Source organism: Euleptes europaea, chromosome 10 (genome assembly GCF_029931775.1).
Source record: "Euleptes europaea isolate rEulEur1 chromosome 10, rEulEur1.hap1, whole genome shotgun sequence".
In the NCBI taxonomy this organism is placed as follows: Eukaryota; Metazoa; Chordata; class Lepidosauria; order Squamata; family Sphaerodactylidae; genus Euleptes; species Euleptes europaea.
Window position 1 is genome coordinate 69,399,470 of NC_079321.1, and position 21,272 is coordinate 69,420,741.

At 44.2% G+C, this 21,272-nt stretch overlaps 1 protein-coding gene across 1 annotated transcript; it reads right to left on the reverse strand.

Moving 5' to 3' along the window:
• Positions 1-757: 757 nt before the first annotated feature.
• Positions 758-19,944, reverse strand: GPRC6A (G protein-coupled receptor class C group 6 member A). The gene is made up of 6 exons (XM_056856316.1): positions 19,751-19,944; positions 17,489-17,792; positions 13,534-14,364; positions 7,544-7,756; positions 5,475-5,598; positions 758-1,890 (listed from the first exon to the last, which is right to left on the reverse strand). Exons 1-6 carry the CDS (start codon positions 19,942-19,944, stop codon positions 758-760), a joined length of 2,799 nt encoding a protein of 932 aa, XP_056712294.1.
• Between the last annotated feature and the right edge of the window lie 1,328 nt (positions 19,945-21,272).

The following is a 21,272-nucleotide window of genomic DNA, read 5'->3' on the forward strand; positions in this document are numbered from 1 at the left end:
ATACTTCAGCTTCTCCTCATTTATACACATTCCAGACTTATTCACACAAAAAGTAAACCAGGACTAATATTTGACAGTTACAACTAAGACATTTGTGCAGTAATAGGCTAACTTAAATATGGAAACCAATTAAGCTGTATTTCAGAATAACTCCACCATTAATTTAAATGGAGGACTTACCACATAATAGTTTAAAATGAGACCTTTGGACTTGGTATCTGAAATGCTGAATGGTCATTGGTAGTCTCCTTTATTTGTAGGATAAAAGATAACATATTTCCTTATATTCTGCTATTCATCCCAGTCATCAAAATGGAAATGATATACAGTATTCCTTTACTGAGTTCCTCCTATTAATCTTCTCATTTAAAAAGCACAAACAGTATCCTGTAGTTCAGAATTATATTTGCACTTATGCTAACCAGAGTCCTTGTTGACTAGGCTGTCGTTTTAAATCTCTGGCTAGCATTAACTATGATTATTGATGGAGCAGATGTCACAGTTAACCTTGGTTAAGGCCAAGAAGGGAATGGGGAATTATGTACTAGAGTCTGAAGGAAAGAGGGGATGTGGTACACACTCCTGACTCTCAGTTTGCCAGCCACTGTTTACAGGAAACCAGTGTTATACATGTACAGATGTATATCTCTTGTGTGCTGAAAATAGTGTTTAGATGGGGGACCAAGGGAGAAGACCCCTTTGAAAATGGGTCTAACTGGTGTCTTGTCATCTAGCCTTATGCCTTCAAGTGGTCTCGTCATATGCTGGACAGTCTTCTCCTTGGGATTGCAGGCCCTGTTATAATTTTGGGTGGTACATCACCTCTCATTTCCCTGTGCCCAGATGCTTGGAAGTGGCAGCTGCCATTCAACCAGTTTTTCTCGCTCTTAGTTTTACAGCAAGCGTTTGCGCTGGGAATTGGAGGTGTTGCACTATTAGAGTCCATAGAACTTTGGTTTACGCTGAGATTCCCCGCACTTTTGGATGAATAGTTGTAAAGCATTTTCAGAAAGGCCGATTTGGTATTTGCCTCTTGTTTATACAAAATGATATAACATTTGGGGAAGAATGTGCAGCTCAGGATACCATAGTTGGATATTAAAATGACAATGATTTCGACAGCTGGCAAATATTTACCGAAAGTAGTTGTGTAGACAGGAATAAATATAATCCATGCAATGAAATAGATTAGCATGCCGAAGGTTATGAATTTTGCTTCATTGTAGTTTTCAGGTAGTTTTCTGCCTTTAAAGGCACATATGAAACATATGAAAGCCAAAAGAGCTATGTAACCTAACATGATCCCAAGGGCCACTGTGGAGCCTTCATTACATTCCAGTATAATAACCCTTCGAATGGAGGAATTCTCCTCAACGAAAGGGCTTCGGACTGTTATCCACACCACACAAATCAAAACCTGGACACCAGTGCAAAGAGATGCAGTGGGAATGGGTTTGTAGAGACACTTCAGGATTTTTTGTATCTTGGGATCAAAACTGAAGGCCAGCAAAATTTTCAGGGATTTAATTAAAATGCACGAAATGCAGAGTGCAAAGCTGATGCCAAAGAGAGCTTGCCGGGCTTTACATTTGTAGGGTTTTGGCTTGCCAATAAAAAAGCCTGTACTAACGAATGCAAGGAAGTGACAGAGGAGAATAACATAGCAGACGGTCAGGCCGCCCGATGCCTTTACAACAGGAGTGTCCACGTTTCTAGTAAATATTATGATGATGGCACAAATCAACACAATTCCAAGAGCAGAGAGAACCAGTAACAAAATAGCAAACCAGTCATTCCAGTTGAGGTACTGTATCATCTTCTTAAAGCATGTTGAACTGTTCACAGGAGACCAGTGGGTTCTGTTGTTGCATAAAATACAGTAATCCATATCTGCATACAGAGAAAAATAGGGGTCTTGAAAACTAGCCCTATTCATGGGGTACACATTATCGAAGATGAGATCAGGGCCCAGGAAAGTGTAAGACACAGTCCTGGTCCATTAAAATGAAATGGCATTCAGATTTTGGGGCTCATTAAAGCCAGAACTACCACTACTGAGTCAATTGACCTCCACTACTCATTATGATGATGATTATAATAAAAAGACAATATCGATTCCTGAATTGTACAGATTTCTAAGCAGATTATGATACATCTCAGCACAAATGCACAAACAAAACACTTATACCAAATCATGTCTTTAAAACGCAGAGAAGCAAAAACTTAAACCAACATTTTTCCGGCTGAAAATTATTAAATAAAATTCTGGTTAAAACACTCGCTCTAGATAGGGTTGCCAAACTCCAGGTAGTAGCAGGAGATCTCCTGCTATTACAAGTGATCTCCAGCCGACAGAGATCAGTTCGCCTGGAGAAAATAGCCGCTTTGGCAATTGGACTCTATAGCATTGACGTTCCTCCCCTCCCCAAACCCCGCCCTCCTCAGGCTCTGCCCCCCAAACCTCCCGCCAGTGCTGAATAGGGACCTGGTGACCCTAGCTCTAGAGTTCCAAGAATCTGTAAAAAGGGTCGCTGAGCTGTCGATTTGACTCTTTGTTTTGTCCCTGACCACACTGAAGGAGTGAGGAGCTATGTTTCCACCAGCAGCCACAAGGTGTTTTGATTATGCTAGGGAATGTGTGTAACTACTTTGAAGTTTTTATTTATTTCTCCTCCCCTTTGTGTTTAACCCGGGTCAATTGACTCTCCAATTAGAACTGGACTAATGGCAAATTCCACTTGTGCGTTCTACTTTTGTCGATAAACAAACTCATATCTTTTTATCTGGAATAAGTTGTTGCTGCAATTCCCTGAGCATTCAAACCACTGCGCGGCACTGCCTCAGGGCAGGAAAGAATGTGAACTGCCCTTCAGAGGTTCCCTGTTGCCAAAGTCCTTAGAACAAAAAGGTAAGCAGCAGCACCTTTGCCAAATCACCTGATTTTGTTGTTGAGATGTCCTAGCACCTGTCAACTCTGACCAACGTGACTCTTAGATCATCACACATTCCAAATCCCATATCATCCATATAGGTCTGGGTCTACCATTGCCTCTTCCAATGGTTTTCAATACTGTTCAGTGGGAGACCATGACATGAAGAAGCAGGAGGGTGCTGCCATGCTAAACACTAGCAAAATACATCGTACTGGAATTCTGTTAAAGGTACTTCACATGAGAATTAGTTTGCGAGTAAATGAACACTTTTAACAAAAAAAGCATACAGACACATTAATCCAATGGTCACTTTTGTGTAGCTTAATTTGTCAAGCTAAGAGAACAGGAGGTCTGGCAAAAATACTACTGGGGTTTTCTCTCCCCTTTTTCTCAAAATTGTGGTACCTTTGCCATTCCAGTTTGTTTCAAAAGCTGCTGCAATGGACACCTGTGAGTGTTAACGGCTGCCAAGTTGCTTCTGACTTCTGGCAACCCTGTGAATGAATCGATCTCCAAAATGTTCTATGCTCATAACCATCTGCTTACTTGCAAATGTGAAGGGCGAGAAAGGGAGTAATGGGAAGTACAAACTGTTGTAGTCGAAAATCAAACTAATTCGAAGCCCCAGAATCCAATAACATCTGAACATACTTTTGTACATTTCTTTGCAGCATCCTGCACAGCTAGTATAAAAACTCACCTTTTCTTGTCCCACCTGTCGGCATGGAAAACTCTATATTTGTCATCCGGTTGAACAACTGAACAGATTGCCAAAGCTCCCTAGTACAGCTACTTAACAACTCAAGCCACTCCCATTAGCCTTGGACAGTGAGAGTCCTTTGACGCCTCAGGCAAGCCACCTGTCACCCAGTGCTTTGAGGAGGGTGCTGAAGCTTACAGCTGATTCCCCCCCAACGTGGTGCAACACAGACACTTTATGAGGAGTTTTCTTGGCAGCCTAAAGTAGCGTCCAGGATCTCTGGAGGTGTTCTCATGAAAACCTAGGTGGCAAGGAACTCTGTGGTCCCTTTTTATGGTTTTCCACACAGTGCAAATATCATTTGAATGGTTCTTGGGCATCACCCTTTTTCAAAAAGCATTTTGCATGTTTCTGCAAGATCTGGTTCTCCCTTGGGTTAGTAGAAATGCCATAGCCCTCGGTAGTCCTATTTTTTTTATCAGTGAGGGCAGCTACTAGATTTATTCCATTTAGATATATTCCATTTCCAAGATGGAAATATTTGAATAGAACCAGCAGGCTCAAGAGAGTTAATCTCATCCTTGGTTTAAACCTTAAAACCAATCATTAACTGTGTAATCATGAACAGGAATATACAAACAGGGGACCCTCAAGGGCTTGCAGGGAACATCTTATTTTCCTCTCTCCCTTTCCTGAAAGCCCCCATAGCCTATCCCCTTGTCCTGCTTCCTCCTCTCCTTCCCACCCACCAACCAACCTACCCTTATATGCCCTTTGGCTTCAGCTTCCCCTCTTTTTTCCCCACTGGCAGCCTGCCCAGCCCAGCTGTCTAGCTGGGATGAGTTTCATGGTGGGGAAACTGTAAGGACGTGCAGGGAACACCTTACTTTCTTCTGTATCTCCCTCTCCACACTATATCTTTAGTCCTGGCAGCCCCCCTATCTTCATCTTTCCCTGTTTCCATCTCTCCTTCCCACCTACCAGCCAACCTACCTCTTATCTGCCCCACATCTTCAGCTATATTTATTATTTACTTCATGTATACTCCACCTTTCTCCCCAATGGGGGCCCAAAGTGGCTTACATCATTTCCCTCTACTCTATTTAATCCTCACAACAACCCTATGTGGTAGGTTAGGCTAAGAGAGACAGTGAATGGCCCAAGATCACCCAATGAGATTTCACAGCAGGATGGGGATCAAACCTGAGTTTGAACTCTAACCACTATACCACATTGGTTTTTTGTGGGTGGCTGCTTTTGAACAGTAGCAAGCAGCCACCCCACAAGGACTGGGTGAGTCATGCAAGCCAAGCAGGAGCAAGTTGCCCGGGGGCTGCTGGTGTGCCTGGCCCCAGTGTGCCCTCCCACAAAGGCCAAAACAGCCCTGGGAAGGGCCCTGCCTTTTACAACAGAAACCAAGATTTCAACTGGCAATACTGTTGTGGTTGTCCAGCAGCAGGCACAGAAAGCATATCTTAAGGTTACAGGTGCTTCTTCTATTATTTGGGGGGGGGGGAATTAACCCACCAATGTATTTTTTCCAGCATTTTCTGAAAACCTGTGGCTTTTCTCTAGTTTGTAGAAAAAACTGGCTTGTCTGTTCATGGTTCCAGCGTCTGGATTTAAGTATCCACAGATAGGACCATGCTGACAATTAGATATTAAGACAGCCTACTTTTAGAAAATATAGTTTATGTCTAAATTCCAATTGATTTATTTCCCCCCCACAACCTCAGAACCTAGGACAAGCGCAAAAATAAACAACTTGCTGTAATTTTATTTTCAGGTTACAAACATGCCTCTTTTTTAAATAAAGAAGATGGACATTCTGGTCATCTCACCTGATTGATTAGTGTAGTAGTTTTCTGGACAGCTTACACATTCATAGCAGCAGGTATGTGGGCTTGCTGAGACTTTCTTCACTTGTCCTGGGTGGCATTTCCGGGAACATTTTGACTGAACATTCTGCAAGTTGAAAGATTAAGAACAAAATGTGGTTCTGCTCTTAATCAAGCACTAATCATATATTCCATTCTAAAATAACCATCCATGTCATTTGGCAATCTGACCCTACAACTTTGAAAATAAAGCACCAACTTTGAAGCCACATTTAAGTCAATAAAGGTTTGAACTTTTAATAATGTTTAGCATTTGTAATATAGGTGAAATATTTTCAAGTGTACAAAATGTTTCACCTGGGTCACCTTGTTGTAATCTTTACAACAACCCTGTAAGACAGGTGACTCTCACTATAACCTTATTGCAGACAGGTGACAGAGCGGCTTGCATTTGCTAAATTCCTGACTGAAACAAGATTTCAACCAGTAGAAAAGAGCAAGAGTCCAGTAGCACCTTAACTAAAAAAAAAATTCTGGCAGGGTATGCGCTTCTGTGAGTCACAGCTCACTTCTTCAGATACAGCTAGAGTGTGAGTTCATCTGTCCTTAAGTAGAGAATAGGGAACTGAGTCACCCAATGGCAACAGCATGTAAATGTCAATAGCAGGTAAATCACAATAGCAGGCATGATTGGGTCAGGTGTGATATGCAGAGGGAGAGGTCAGAATTGGTAATGAGACAGGATTTCAACCAGTTTGTTGCTCAGCCATTATGCTACACTCACTGTTACTTTGCATAACTAATATCCCGACTGAATAAAATTCTGGAGAAAATGTAGACTACTGGTATAAGTAACTTGTAAAATAATTAGACAAAATCATTTAAAAAGTTGTGTGTGCATGCATTAAGCTAAAGACAAACAATGCTTTGTTTCTGAAAGCTGAAGGCAGTCTGAAAAAAAAAAAGATTACTGCTTTTTGTTTTTGCTCTAGTAAGCAGGGGCTATTGAGCCTGTGTTGACAATGGAGCAAAACATGTATATGGGGTATAACATATGAAGCCAAGCATTTCTCAAATGACTTTCAGCTCTTTGTAAATTGAGAACCTAACTAGACACTGCAAGTTCACCATGAGGACTTGCAGCTATACAGCAGCTCCTAGTTCCTGGTAGCAACTCATGAGTCAACACTGCATGGCTCAATTTGGATAGGGGCTGCTGCACAGGAGAAAGAGGAATTTCCACCTTCTCCTCTGTGCTGTTTTCTGCAGCTGAAACAGCACAAGGACTGTAGAGGGGAATGTTAATTGTTCTATTAGGAGCCAGCACGTACACTAGGGTTGCCAGGACCCTTAGCTCCACCGGCGGAAGCTTTTTTGGGGTGTGGCTTGGGCGCACAATGTGCGTGTGCCCCCCTCCATGGTTTTCAAAGAGTTTCAGTGGAGGTTGCTAGAGCGTCCGTGCCTCAGCTGGTAGGCGGCAAATGGGTGGATTGGCGGCATTTTACCTGCCACCACAGGGCACTTGGCAACCCTAACATGCACTGAATGCATGCACATGTGGCTCCCTACAGAGCAATCCCTTCCCTGTGGCCTCTGGCCTGTTTCAGCCAATGAAAACAGCATGGGGAGAAGGCAGGATTTCCTCCTTCTCCTGCACAATGGTCCTGAACCAAATTGGGCCCCACTGCTCATTTACTCACAAGCTGCCACTGGGAACTAGTCTCGCGCAGTTTGTAACGTCTGGTTAGACTCTTAGTGTCCAGCCTAAAGTATATAACAAACTTCAGTAGAATTTTAGCTTGCCTATTCTGCCAGTTGCTGCAAAGCAACCACTTATAGCCTGAACTTGCTCCTGGCTGTTCATATGGAAGACTCGCAGAGCTGCAGGTTTGGTACAATCCACTCATGAGGCTCAGTACTGTTGGTGCAACCTCCCACCCACCTCCATTTTCCCTCATCAACAACTTCCACAACTATGTGCTAAAGTTTGAAACCAAGAGCACAAGAAGCTCTTGTCAGGTTACATTGACGAGTGCTTAAGCCCCGCTTTCACTGCATGAGCATCCAGATACCTTTAGATTCATGAATTCAATTTCATCCTCCTCGTCAGCAAAGATGAAGTCATCTTGCTCCAGGTCATACTCTGCCATGTTGGTAATCACCATCCGTCCATCAATTTCCTTCCAAACCAGTACATCATATCCTGTGTTAATGTCTCCATAAGAATCAAAATAGACCTCTCTTTCATTGTCAGTAAATTTTATTTCTTTAAGTTCTTCAAGCAACTGCAGCAGGGAAAATAAGCAGTCACACAATGTCACTGTCTCTTATGGAAGAGGGGTTCCATTCAGAAGCATTTAAAAAGTAGCAATACAGAAAAACTTAATTTCGTAGTTCGTCATTTAGGTGTTTATAGAGATGAAGGCTTTCTATAATGCTACATAGAGACACTGCCCCACGTAGACCTCTTTGCTAAAACAGACTTGCACCTAAATTGAACCTGCAAAAGCAGATGAGACGAAGAACAAGAATTCCATCTGTCTATAAAATTGTTTGCCCATTCAGCTTCAATTTGCACCTTAGGCAGATGATGAGAGTGAGGGCACCTTGGCCATCTTCTGGGCATGTAGTAGGGGACGGGGTCACTGGGGGTTTGGCAGGGGAGGTAGTTGTGAATTTCCTGCATTGTGCAGGGGGTTGGACTAGATGTCCCCGGTGGTCCCTTCCAACTGTATGATTCTATAATTCTATGGGGCCAGGAGCAAAAGGAAGATAGGGGTTAACCCTTCAACTTCCACTTGGTTTCACTAACTGAAACTGACTCCCTCCACCATGTGGTGGTGGAAAGTGCTATTAATTTTTTAAAGGAAAAAAAAAGATATGTTGTAAAAGGATATAACTTTTTTCCCTTTAAAAAGCTTTTGGCCATCTGAGCTGGCTCGAGTGGTGTCAGGGCACTCCGGACAGCCCAACTGGAAGCAAATATGGCCGGGCTGTTGGGAGTGATGAGATATCATGGGGGGAGGGGAGCGGAGCCTGCATTGGCAAGCCTCACATTTAAAAGGAGGCAGTGAACTGAGGAAGGATACAGCAACAATGCCATCCTAAGCAATGCTGTACCTGTCTAAGGGTCAAACTAAACACTTGGGTTTTTAAAGAATTGGGTCCAGGGTATCCTGGACCAAACTGGGGTTCCTCACAGCCACACAGCAGCTGAGGGGAATGGCCCCTAAAACATAAAATAAAAATAAGACTCTGAATGGGCTTGAAATACCACTGTAGAGGAAGGAAGGGCTCCTACTCCACCCCCCAGCCGTTTCCCATGCTAAAACAGTGTTGAGAGGAGTTATTTCACCATTTTTGCTGCTCCACATGAAGGCTGCAATTCTGAGGGGGTGGGGAGCAAATCATGGAATAAAGTGGCACCGATGCCAGCACAGGGGCAAACATGCCGGTATCTGGGAGCTGCGGAGCTGCAAGCCGCACGAACGCCAGCCCAGCCCCCACAGTGGTGTATCCCCAGTGCTGAGGCCCATGTCAGCATGAAAGGGGGCGTTCCTGATCCTGAGGGTGCAGCCTCCGGTCACAAACAATCTGTCCCTGACATCTAGCATCTCCTCTTGGAGACCAGCCGAGATGGAAAACCACTGCAAGAACGGGTGGGATGTGAGCTCCCAGCCAACCCAGAGATGGAGAAAGAGTCTCGACGCTCCCGTGCCCGTTCCCCACACCCGATAAAGCTTTGCTGGCATTGACAATCATGTGTGCACATCTCTGTTGGGGTGGGAGGAGTGGTTTGGGATGGGATCATCAAATGCCACCCCCAATGTCAGATGCTGTAGGCTGCATGCGGAGTCCACCCCCCATGGTGCCAAGATAGCATTGGCACTTTCCTGGATTCCAACCCCTCATCTGAGGGTGGCCAGTCCTGGGCTGAGAAATAACAGGAGATGGGGCGGGGGGAAAGAACATTAGGTGGGGGGAGTTGGGGGAGGGGTGGGGCTTCAATGGGGCATTGCGCCATTGAGTTGACCTTCTGAGGCAGCCAGTGTCTCTAGGGGAACTGATCCCTGTCTCCTGGAGACCAGTTGTCATCCTAGGAGATCTCCAGCCACCGCCTTGAGGTTGCCTACCAGACCACATCCTCAGAGCTGTGGGGCTCTGAGGTGCCCACAGCCCCAGGAGAGTGGGGTCTCGCAGTCTGTAAGGCCAAGCATTCAATGACAGGGAGGGGCTGCAGCACAGAATGAGAAGCATCCTCCAATCAAGGGGGGTGGCCACCTAGAATGGAATGGGGGTACAAAGTGTCACCCTGTGGGAATGGTTGTCCATGCCAGTGGGCTGCCCATTCCCAGCCACCCATCTCTCTCTCTGGGGCATGGCAGCTTCGGAACTAGGGAGATCCACTTCTCTGTCATTGGGCCCTAGAGAGCTGCCATGAGTGGCCTGGGTCCACCTCCCAGGGCAAGTGCAGGTTGGTCTCATTCCCGGCCACCCTGGCATCAGCCTCTGGGCACCTTGGGACTTTGCTTGGAATGGTGCAAGGTGTCACCAAGGGGCTGACACAAGTGGAGGTGAGTCTTGGGTGACCTGTCCTGCTCTCTGTGACCTGCTCTCTTGCCCATTCATCCATGCTAGGCCACAGTAAAAATGTCCAAAATGCTTCTCGCTGGACATTTATGTTTCTACCAAATGTGCTCTTTGGCTATGTAGGATTCTGGCCTTAGTGTTTCAAAATAATCCCTAAAATTGACCTCAGTCAGAACAAGTCAAAAAAAGTAAAAAGGGCCAAATGTGGTCAATACATTCAATATTTGTTTGCTTTTAAAATAGTTTTTGGTAAACTGTATATGTGTGTGTAAAGTGCCCTCAAGTCATAGCTGACTTATGGTAACCCCAGCAAGGGGCTTTCAAAGCAAATGAGATGCAGAAGTGGTCTGCCATTGCCTTCCTCTGCAGAGTCCTCCTTGGAGGTCTCCTTTCCAGGTACCGACCCTGCTTAGCTTCCGAGATCTGATGAGATCAGGCTATACCTTGCTACCTTCCCTCCCGGTTAACTATCTAGATGGAAAGTATATTTTTGCCCAGATACCTAGGTTAAAAAGAGCAAAAACGGGATTTGCTTGGATCTCCCTGCCTACTGTTTGTCATCTTCTTTAATGTGAGAATATACATTTTGCATTTCAAAGGCACAGAGCTTGGGTTTCCTCTTAGACAAAATAATGGCTTGCTTAAACTCATATTTTGGTGAAAGTTTAGGACCAGTTCAAAGAAAGCTGGCTGAAACTGCAACAACACAGCCTGGAATAATGCTGGTGAGGCAGCAATACCTTTTCCTCCTTCAAAAGACATTTGTTCAATGATCCTTACATTGGTTTGCTAGGAGATTGCTAAATATTATGATGGTGGTGGCTGTATATCAACTACATAAGCAGCCAGATGCTGCCCAGTGCTAGCATGAAAATTAGTTTAATTTTAAATTGCATAGTAGTCTAGGCATACCCTAATAAAAACTCTTGAAGATTTTTGGCCTTCGTTCTTTTTGAAAACCACCATTTGACTTCATTGTATGATGGTTTATTTGGAAATCAATAGTTGAGATAAGATTGCTGTGAGAATGTGCAATGAGGCTCATATTGATGATGTCTGGAAGCAAATCTATAATCTTGTGTGCGGTTCTGGTCACCATATCTCAGAAAGGACATAACAGAGCTGGAAAATGTACAGAAAAGGGCAAACAAGATGATTAAGGGGCTGGAACACTTTCCCTGTGAGGAAAGGCTGAAGAGTCTAGACTTTTCAGTTTAGAAAAGAGACAAGTAAGGGAGGACATGACAGAGGTTTGTAAAATTATGCCTGGGGTAGAGAGAGTGGACAGAGAGAACTTTTTCTTCCTCTCCCAAAATACTAGAACTTGAGGTAGGGTTGTCAGGTCCCTCTTTGCCACCGGTGGGAGGTTTTTGGGGCAGAGCCTGAGGAGGGCGGAGTTTGGGGAGGGGAAGGACTTCAATGCCATAGAGTCCAATTGCCGAAGTGGCCATTTTATCCAGGTGAACTCATCCCTATTGGTTGGAGATCAGTTGTAATAGCGGGAGGTCTCCAGCTAGTACCTGGAGGTTGGCAACCCTAACTTGAGGACATCCAATGAAGCTGATTGGCAGTAGATTCAGGACAGAAAAAATGAAATACTTCTCTAAGAGACTTATTAAAATGTGGAATTTGCTGCCAGAGGATGTTGTAATGGCCGCATTGATAGACTTATGTTCCATGAATCTGTCTAATCTCCTTTTAAAGCAATCTATCAGTGGTTACTAGCCATGGTGACTAAAGAGAATCTCCACATTCAGAGGCAATAAACCTCTGAGCACCAGTGCCAGGAGGCAACATAGGGTTACCAGGTGCCTGGGGGTGGCGGGCAAACTCCCGCCAATCCACCCCCACCCTCCGCCGACCAGCTGAGGGTCGATGGGCAAATGTGCATGCACACCTACACACCGTGGCACATCACTTCCAGTTTACACCCGGAAGCGTCACATCGCGAGGGGCCTTATACCACTCAAAGTGTGAGTTTGAGTGGTAAAAGGCCCCTTGCAATGTGTTTACAGCCGGAAGTGCTGCATCGCGAGGGGGCTTTTATCACTCAGACTCCCAGTTCGAGTGGTAAAGGGCCCCTTGCGATGCGGCACTTCCAGCTGTAAATGCATTACATAGGGCCTCGCGATGCGGCACTTTCAGGTGTAAACCGGAAGTGAACACATGAACACATGAAGCTGCCTTATACTGAATCAGACCCGTGGTCCATCAAAGTCAGTATTGGTCTACTCAGACCGGCAGCGGCTCTCCAGGCAGAGGTCTTTCACATCACCTACTTGCCTAGTCCCTTTAACTGGAGATGCCGGGGATTGAACCTGGGACCTTCCGCACGCCAAGCAGATGCTCTATCACTGAGCCACAGCCCCTTCCTGATGTGCACACACGTCAGCGCAGCCACGTGCACGATCCCCTCACCTCTGCCCCAAAATCATCCCACCGGAGGAGGGGGGGACCTGGCAACCCTAAGGCAACATCAGGGGAAGGCCTTGGCCTCTCTGCCCTGTTGCTGGCCCTCCAGAGGAACTGGTTGTCTACTGAGTCAGACAGGATGCTGGACTAGATGGACCACTGGTCTGATCCAGCAGGGCTCTTCTTATGTTTTTAAATATCTTCTGGCTTTTCACAAAAGACATTCAGCCAGTTAGGAAGACAGTATATTGCGTAACAGACTGGCTCTGACCATTATATAGCGAAGGCAGCCATCGGGCAGCACTGCAGCAATCGTCCAGATAAACTAGCCAGCATCATCCCTCAGACATCCAGGCAGGTTTGCATACATTTTCTTACGATATGTAGGAATTAAATATACACATAGTATTCAACAGTTTTAGTAGCAAAAGCAGGGTACAGATGTTCAAAGAACAATTACAGTTGCTGATAGTTCAGCAACTATGTGAGCAAAAGTCAAAAGAGAGTGTTGCTTAGGAGCTAGCAGTCTGGGTTTGGATTCAGGTGTTGTGCCCCCAAATCCTGAACTTATGCACTTAACCTCAGGTGAAAATACTCTTTCACAGCTTTAGTTTCCCCATAAATTAAAATGGGAATAATAATTAGAAAGCTTACAAGGGGGCATGTGAGAACAAACAAAATTGATGTCCTTAAAATGGTTTTTTTTTTTAATTTAATGACATGTATTCTGGTACAAATCATTTACCACAAAGCTAATAGGCCTATACCACGTAAGTGGTAAAGACCTTCCTACTGGAGCTGGCTGTTTGTGTCAGCAGTTCAGCTACTATAGATTGCAGTACAGATTGAGATGTTAACTGATGGTGTATATGGTTTTTAAAGTTAAAATTCAATATATCATAAATATGCTGCAGCTTGTTCAGGTAAAGGCAGTGCACATATCCAATTAATCAATCAATATTCAATTGCCCAGTTGTTTATATATTGAGATAAAATCAGGAGACAAATGCAGAGCATGAAAGATGCCTGTAAGGAACACAGAATTAATATAAAATCATACCTCCCAAGGGGCAAAAGCATACGGGTCTTTACAGTTTCTGTCCTTGCACTGGTTTCGAATGGCGTATGCAATGGCATGCACTGCAAGCATGGTGCTATGGATAAATCCTGGTTCAATGTTGGCAATTAGAAACTCCTCTCTCCACTGCTGGCCACTTGTTATAGTGCGGTTCTGCATCAACGTGTCTAAAGAGTAATTTGAAAAGCACTTACTCAAATCTTGATCATTTATATGTGAGCACGTTGACATAAGCAAGGTGTACTCCCTCAAGAACATGTTATTTTCAATGGGGGTTGAATGTAGATTGCTCAAGAAGTTGTGGAAAGATGACATGTTGCCACTTTTGAATGTAAATCCAACCACTTTCCCCAGGCGACTGATATTTGGAATGGTGCTGATTTTGACCCCAGCCGACCAGTTGTCACTTGCAATCCAGGTCTTATTTATGTTCCTCTCAATTGCTTTTCTGAAAAGTCTCATTACGTGGAATTGCCTCAGAAAGACAACAATGACATTTACCCTGGTTTCCTTGACAATCTTCTCAAGAGCTTGATTAATTTTGCCGTGAATGGTGCTGTCCGAAAGATAAGCTGGCAGCATTTCTTTGAACGCAATGCAGACGTTGTTGGCCATGGCCTGCAACCCAAAGCTCTCCACGGCGAGGCGCCCAAAGTCATCATCGGTGGCTATGATTCCGATCCAGTTCCATCCTGACTTGTGGATCAATTGCGCCATTGCTTTGGTCTGATAGGAATCACTAGGCACCGTACGCAAAAAAGAAGGGAAGCGCACTTTGTCGCTAAGGATTTCAGCAGTTGATGCATGGCTCACCTATGGGGTAGAAGAACAGCTCTTTTATAGAAACAAGGAATGGCTCAGAGCAAACAACCAAGGGAGTCATTACAGTTCATCCTTTAAGGGCTGAACCTTTGCACCACCAAGTAAGCATGTTATGGGATTGCCAAATGCCTGGAGAAAAAGGAATGTCTTGTGCCTTCAACGGAGGCTTAATGGTTTGCTACTTACGAGGTGGTTCTATTTACTTTTATGCCATGAAAAGTTTCAGCTGCCCATTTCCACACATTAAGCCTCGGTTAAATGGACAGGATATTTTTGTCCAGGTCTGTTCACAACTCGAAGCATTAACCCAATGCTGTTGAGAAGGGAAACTCCAGAAACACTTCATGGGGCATTGTGGTCTAGTTATGCTTTTGTCAAGCATAGGCTTGAGTGCACTACAAGCAGGCAGCAGGGCTTTTTACTGTGTTTTCTGAAGGGCCACTCTGGTCTCAGGCTGCATCTGAAGCTGCTGTGCTGGTGTGTCATTGTGCCACACTTGCTTCAATTACCCTCCTCCCACTTCAACCTGTCCCTTTAACAGAAACTTGATGGCAGGGGGACTTCTGAGAGAGGTAGACTGGGGGGACAAAATTGCCTTGCAAAAAGCCCACCGTTTGCTCCCCATTCCCTGCCCCATTCCCTCAGCTGCATAGAGAAGCGTCTCTACCCCAAGAACAGCATGGTCATCTGGTAAATGAGCCCCTAGCTGGAAGAGGTGGGGAGACGTTTCTGTTAGAAAGACAGGACATTTTCTTCTCCAGGCAGCCGGCAACCCCAAGCTCAGCACCAAATCAGCAGCGGGACTCTGAACTGGAGAACAAGGTTCAATTCCCACTCCTCGACATGAAGCCTTGGGCTGGACACAGTTCTCTCAGAACTCTCTCAGCCCACGCAGAGGCAGGCAATGGCACACCACCTCCAAACGTCTCTTGCCTTGAAAACCGAAAGGGGTCGCCATAAGTTGGCCTTCAACTTGACGGCACTTCACACACCCACACACCGCATGGATGCCTATTGTGTGCCACCTTTAAGAATCTTAGAAGTTGTTTACATATATGTACATATATCTTTACATACTTTTGTTTTGCCCTTAACATCCAGCATTTTAAGCTTCTGAATTGCATCTCTGGAATACCTATAACTCTAGCAATCATCCAAGTGAAAATGTTCTTGCAAAATCAATTGACATGATAACAACTACAAATAAGGCATCAATACAATAAAGAAGAGGTAAAGATTTTGTTAGAGTATGCTGATACTGTATTTCATCAAGCTGAAGGTGGAAAGTCACTTGTTAGCATCCTCCCTCATCTGTCTCCCCTATCCCTGCATGTAGAAAGCCAGCACAAAAGGCGAAGCCTCAGATCACCCGCCTGGCCATATGGTTGTTTTGTTGTTGTTGTTGTTTTCTTTTACATGGGAGAGTATTTAAACATAACCCCCTTACCTCAGGTCCAAAGAGGGACATCCTTAGGAGGAAAGTACCACCAACTTTTCCTGCATAAATGTACTGGCTTTGGTAGACAAGGAAATGAATCCCTTGACTAAACTGGCTGGTCTTGTCGGCACCTATTTAGGAGTCAATCCCACAGAATTAAGTGGGAGTTACTAACAGGAAAGCATAAATATGATTGGATCGGACCTAGCTTATTTCAGCATTTACTTTCTAAGAGTCTGCTGTTTTCTAAACTAGTAGTTAATATATTGGCATGATGCAGCCGAAGTTCAACCCTTTTAAATCCTCTGGATTTCAGTGGGAAATCTTACATCCATCCTGCTGAAATCAATGGGATTTGCAAAAACTTAACTTTGACTGGATCATGCCCGTTATAAAGAAAGTTTCAAATGACATACAGTTTTTCCCCCAGCCATAGGCATTCAAAGCAAAAACAGATACCAATACAAATCCGACGTTCTTGGATTAATTAACTGGAATTTAAAATAATAGTCATAGGAAGTGAGACCAGACTATATTTATTAAACTTCAGTGAGGCCCAGGTCTCTTGTTTCACAGACTTGACATCTACAACGTAGAGAATCCCAGTTCCTCACCCATAGGTGCCTGGCACAGGAGAGGGGCAGCTGCTTGTGGCATGAATCCTGTAGGCTAGTCATTAGGGTTGCCAACCTACAGGTAGTAGCTGGAGATCTCCTGCTATTACAACTGATCTCCAGCCAATAGAGATCAGTTCACCTGGAGAAAATGGCTGTTTGGCAATTGGGCTCTATGGCATCGAAGTCCCTCCCCTCCCCAAACCCCGCCCTCCTCAGGCCCCACCCCCAAAACCTCCTGCCAGTGGCGAAGAGGGACCTGGCAACCCTACTAGCCATGCTACCAAATGAGAATGCCCTGCTTACCAGTTCAGATTTGATTGGCTTGGGAGAGGCAACCAGGAAATAGAAGAATGGAGACTCCTTTTCTTTGCTCCCAAGCTGTGAATTAAATAAGGGCAAAATACTGCCTACACACTGCTTACAGTTTTCAGACATTATTCCTCTACCCAGGTGACCAAGCTGGCAGGTTAGGGGGGTCCCACTGAGAGCATAAACACTGCCAGCACTATGAGGATGCTGCTGCCTATGCAGAGCCAAATACATGGAAGCTATAAGCGATAGTGTTCTGGCTTGTTTATTGCCTTACCTTTTATCTCCCGTCACGCTCAGTTCCCCACTGAAGTCACAAGGGGAAAAAATATGAAGCAAGTAGAATCATCACATCCCAAAGTAAGCTTACTGTGAATTCACTTCCCCAGTGCTGCTTCTTCCCTAGGTAGGGTTGGCACCGGCAGGAGGTTTTTGGGACAGAGCCTGAGGAGGGAGAGGTTTGGGGAGGGGAGGGACTTCAATGCCATAGAGTCCAATTGCCAAAGTGGCCATTTTCTCCAAGTGAACTCATCTCTATCGGCTGGAGATCAGTTGTAATAGCAGGAGAACTCCAGCTAGTACCTGGAGGTTGACAACCCTTTCCCTAGGCCCAGGCTGCTTTTATATACCCATAAGCCAATTCTATCTCTTTCACAACAATGTGATTTCATTACACTATTCATGCTCTTAGATCATTGTAAAGTCTGGTCTTGTGGTTTAAAATGGAAAAAAAAATCCACTTTGGACTTACCTGTGGTATTAGCTGCAAATTCAATATTCTTGCAACTGACATGGATACTTCTGAATAAGTGGCACCTATGACAGCTTTTACTCTGGGTGTATAGTCTGAATAGTTACATCTCAGTTCCACCAGGTCTTTGGAAGCATTGAACTTGGAAAGAAACCTCAGCGCGGCAGCCATCGCCCTGGTAACCTCTGCACATGTATCGTAGATTTCATAACCCAACTTAATTCCAGGTAGGAGCGTAGAGTTGTTGATTATTTCAATAGCATGCACCATTGCAAGACTCTGAAGAAACACTTGCACTTCAAAACTGTCAAGAAACACGTAATAAAATTCATAGCTGTTTCACCACTGGACCAATTCACATGTTACAAAATTAACCTGTATACTGCAATGTAAAGAGCCAGCATGGTGTAGTGGTTCAGAGCAATGGACTCTAATCTGGAGAACTGGGTTCGATTCCCCACTCTTCCACAAGAAGCCTGCTGGGTGACACTGGGCCAGTCACAGTTCTCTCAGAACTCTCTCAGCAGAGGCAGGCAATGGCAAACCATCTCTGAACATTTTCTTGCCCTGAAAACCCTATGGGGTTGTCATAAGTCAGCAGTGACTTGACGGCATACGCATACACTGTGATGTACCAGTGGAATGCCCTGCAACATGTGAGCTGGTACACAGTTTTCTCTACTGCTTGTACACAGCCAGGATGAGTTGCAGCTCCTGTCACACATGCAGATCTGACACAAATTTGTTAATATTCCTTGGTCCTTTTGCCTGGGATGCTCCAACAAGAAAGTGCTCTTGGGAGGAAGGGTTTGTGTGTCTCAGTTAGAACCTGGGGATGCTGGTCTCCACACAGCCCTACAACTGAAAAGTTGAAGGGACAAACAGATTTTCTAGATATGAAAGGTTTCTCTGTTACATGTTAACAGTATTTATTTATTTATTTATTTTAAAAAATCTTGCCCCTTCACCAAGGAGCTCACAATGGAATACGTGGTGTTCCCCACACATTCACTAGCACAAAAATTAAGAATGTAGAATCAGTGCAATCCTCCTCAGAACAGTTTCCTAGGGGTAAACTCCACTGAACAGATATGCTTACAATTGCTTTCTTAGTCAGTGTGAAAAAATTCTGAACTGCATAGGACAACAGTTAATTGATATGGTAAAGGGACACTTGTTTATTTTTAAGTTTTGATTACAATGAAAATACTTTTAAAACCTCTTCTAACAATGAGCAGAAGCTTTTTATTATTAAGTTGTAGTCACACATCCTTTCGTTATTCAGAAATCACCTACATAAATGTATTTTTCTTATGTTGATTGATTAGTTGATTAAAGACAGATAACTAATCAATTACAAATTCTATAAATGGTGAACAGCCCTAGCTAGAAGTAAGCAGCACTGTGACATTAATACCTTTCTAGATTACTTACACAGCCATCTGAATAGCAGTTAAGCTACAAGATTGAATCACTTCCTTCTAGGATAGCTATATTAACGTAGGGGCTACATCTGAGTAAACAAGCACAGGGTGACAGTTTAAGTGCTCTTCGGATTTCATTTTTAAAATGTTGACACATATAAAACAAACAGCAGGGATGAAGTCTCCTTTCTCTTTGACTTACACAGATAAAAAAGGAGATCCTTGTTGCAATGGTTGATTACAGTTTCTGAAAATGACTTTAGATTTTCACAGTTAGATTTTTAACAATGCAGTCCTAAGCAGAGTTACACCCTTCTAAGTTCATTGAAGTCAATGGGCTTCGAAAGGTGTAGCTGTACTTAGGACTGCACTGCAAGTCACTTAGGATTTGGCACAATCAAAATGAGACGTTGAATATTATATTAAAGCCCAGAGGATGTGCTATATTCCAGTTATATAGTAGGTTTCATGCTATAGTAATTTTCCATAGCAGTCAACAAAAGGCAGTTGTTAACTATCTGTAACTGATATAACGGTGATAGAGGTAAAAGCCAATAAGACATTTAGAATGTTTTTTTTAGAGACAGAAATTCACTCCTCCTTGGTTTCATAACATATGAGCAGCAGGCGGTCAGTGTTCCTGGCAATCACTCACACCAAATTTTATCCTTGCATATCTATCAAAAATCCCTTACTGCCAATGCACTTCAGGTAACCAATATATCAAACCATCCTCTAGAGAAACAGCAAAGATTCACAAACTCAATAAATGTATAGATACTTTCTTAATTTTTGTGTCATCTTGTCATTGCATTCTTATTCTATAGTCTTTACTCACCCAGAACAATGGGCAATCACTGGTTTCAAGGGTTTCTCTTCTGAATGCAACATTCTTCCATGAATTGCAAACAAGCCTCCAATGACAATATCCCCGGGAGAGCTGGCACCCACGAAGTCATCAGGACTCCAGCAAGACTGGCCAATATTGAAACAGATCAGCAAGACAGGCATCAGTAAACCAAATATTGCCATGATGTCTTTGTTTCATTTGATCCTTAGCTACCTTCAGTCAATTAAGCAGGCTGCCCTGCCAACAACACTGTTCCTATTTCACCTGTAAACAGCACTAAGGAAAAGGCTTGCGCTGGGAGCCAGTCACACCTTAACCAAATGCTGGCTACCAGCTGGAACGGGTCATTCTCTTTAACTGGAGGAGTTAAAGGTGGGAGGGGTGAGCTTACAGGAAAGACAATGTCTGAAAGAAAATGTCATATGCAAATCAGTCCCATAAAGCAGGGGTCCATAATTAAAATTACTCCGAGAGCCCCTGTGACATTTTTATTAACTCAACAGAGCTATGTTACAATAACCGCTGAAAAGCATTTTTTTGCTATAATTCAATCAACATTTCATTGTCAACACATTCTCGGATAACCTCAGTTTTCTTCCCAGAGCACTCTCTTCACATGCTGCACCGTCACACCCCTGTCTGCTAGGGAATACCAGGGCTGGGAATCCCTGATTTGGTAGTAGAGCCTAGGAAGGGTGGAGTTTGTGGAGGGGAGGGACCTCAGCCAGGACTTGATGCCATAGAGTCTACCCTCCAAAGCAGCCATTTTCTCTAGGGGAATTGATCTCTGTAGTCTGGTTCCTGGGCCTAGGGAAAGGGTTGCCAACCTCCAGGTACTAGCTGGAGTTGTCCTGCTATTACAACTGGTCTCCAGCCAACAGAGATGAGTTCACCTGGAGAAAATGGCTGCTTTGGCAATTGGACACTATGGTATTGACGTTCCTCCCCTCCCCAAGCCCCACCCTCCTCAGGCTCCACCCCAAAAACCTTCCGCTGGTGGTGAAGAGGGACCTGGCAACCCTATCTGGAGATAAATTGTAATTCTGGGAGCTCTGCAGGCACCACCGGGAAGTTGGCAACCCTATAATCTCTTCTTTTTCCTCACCCACATTTCTCAGCTCCTCGTGGCACCACATTTCCTACCTCCACCCCCAGTACTCTCTCTCGTCTTTCTGCACTACTACAGGACTGTAGCAGGGCTGTTTGTCTTACTGCCAGTTTCACTGTCATGGATATGTCTGTATTCCCAACAGAGCTGCCAAACCTCTGGTTGGGTGGGGATCTCCTCCCTTCCCCTGGCACCTTGTTTAAATAGCACGTTTGAATGGTGGAGGTCTATCTGTACAGAGAGCAACTGCCAGCTTTTAAAACAGTAAACAATTTATTAAAAATAAAATGCCCACACACATACTGTCTGCACAATAATGGATTTAACAAGGAATAGGAAGGAGAGATCTAAACATGTGGTCCTCTGTCCTTTACAGAAGTTACAGTTTGCTAATAGCTCCAC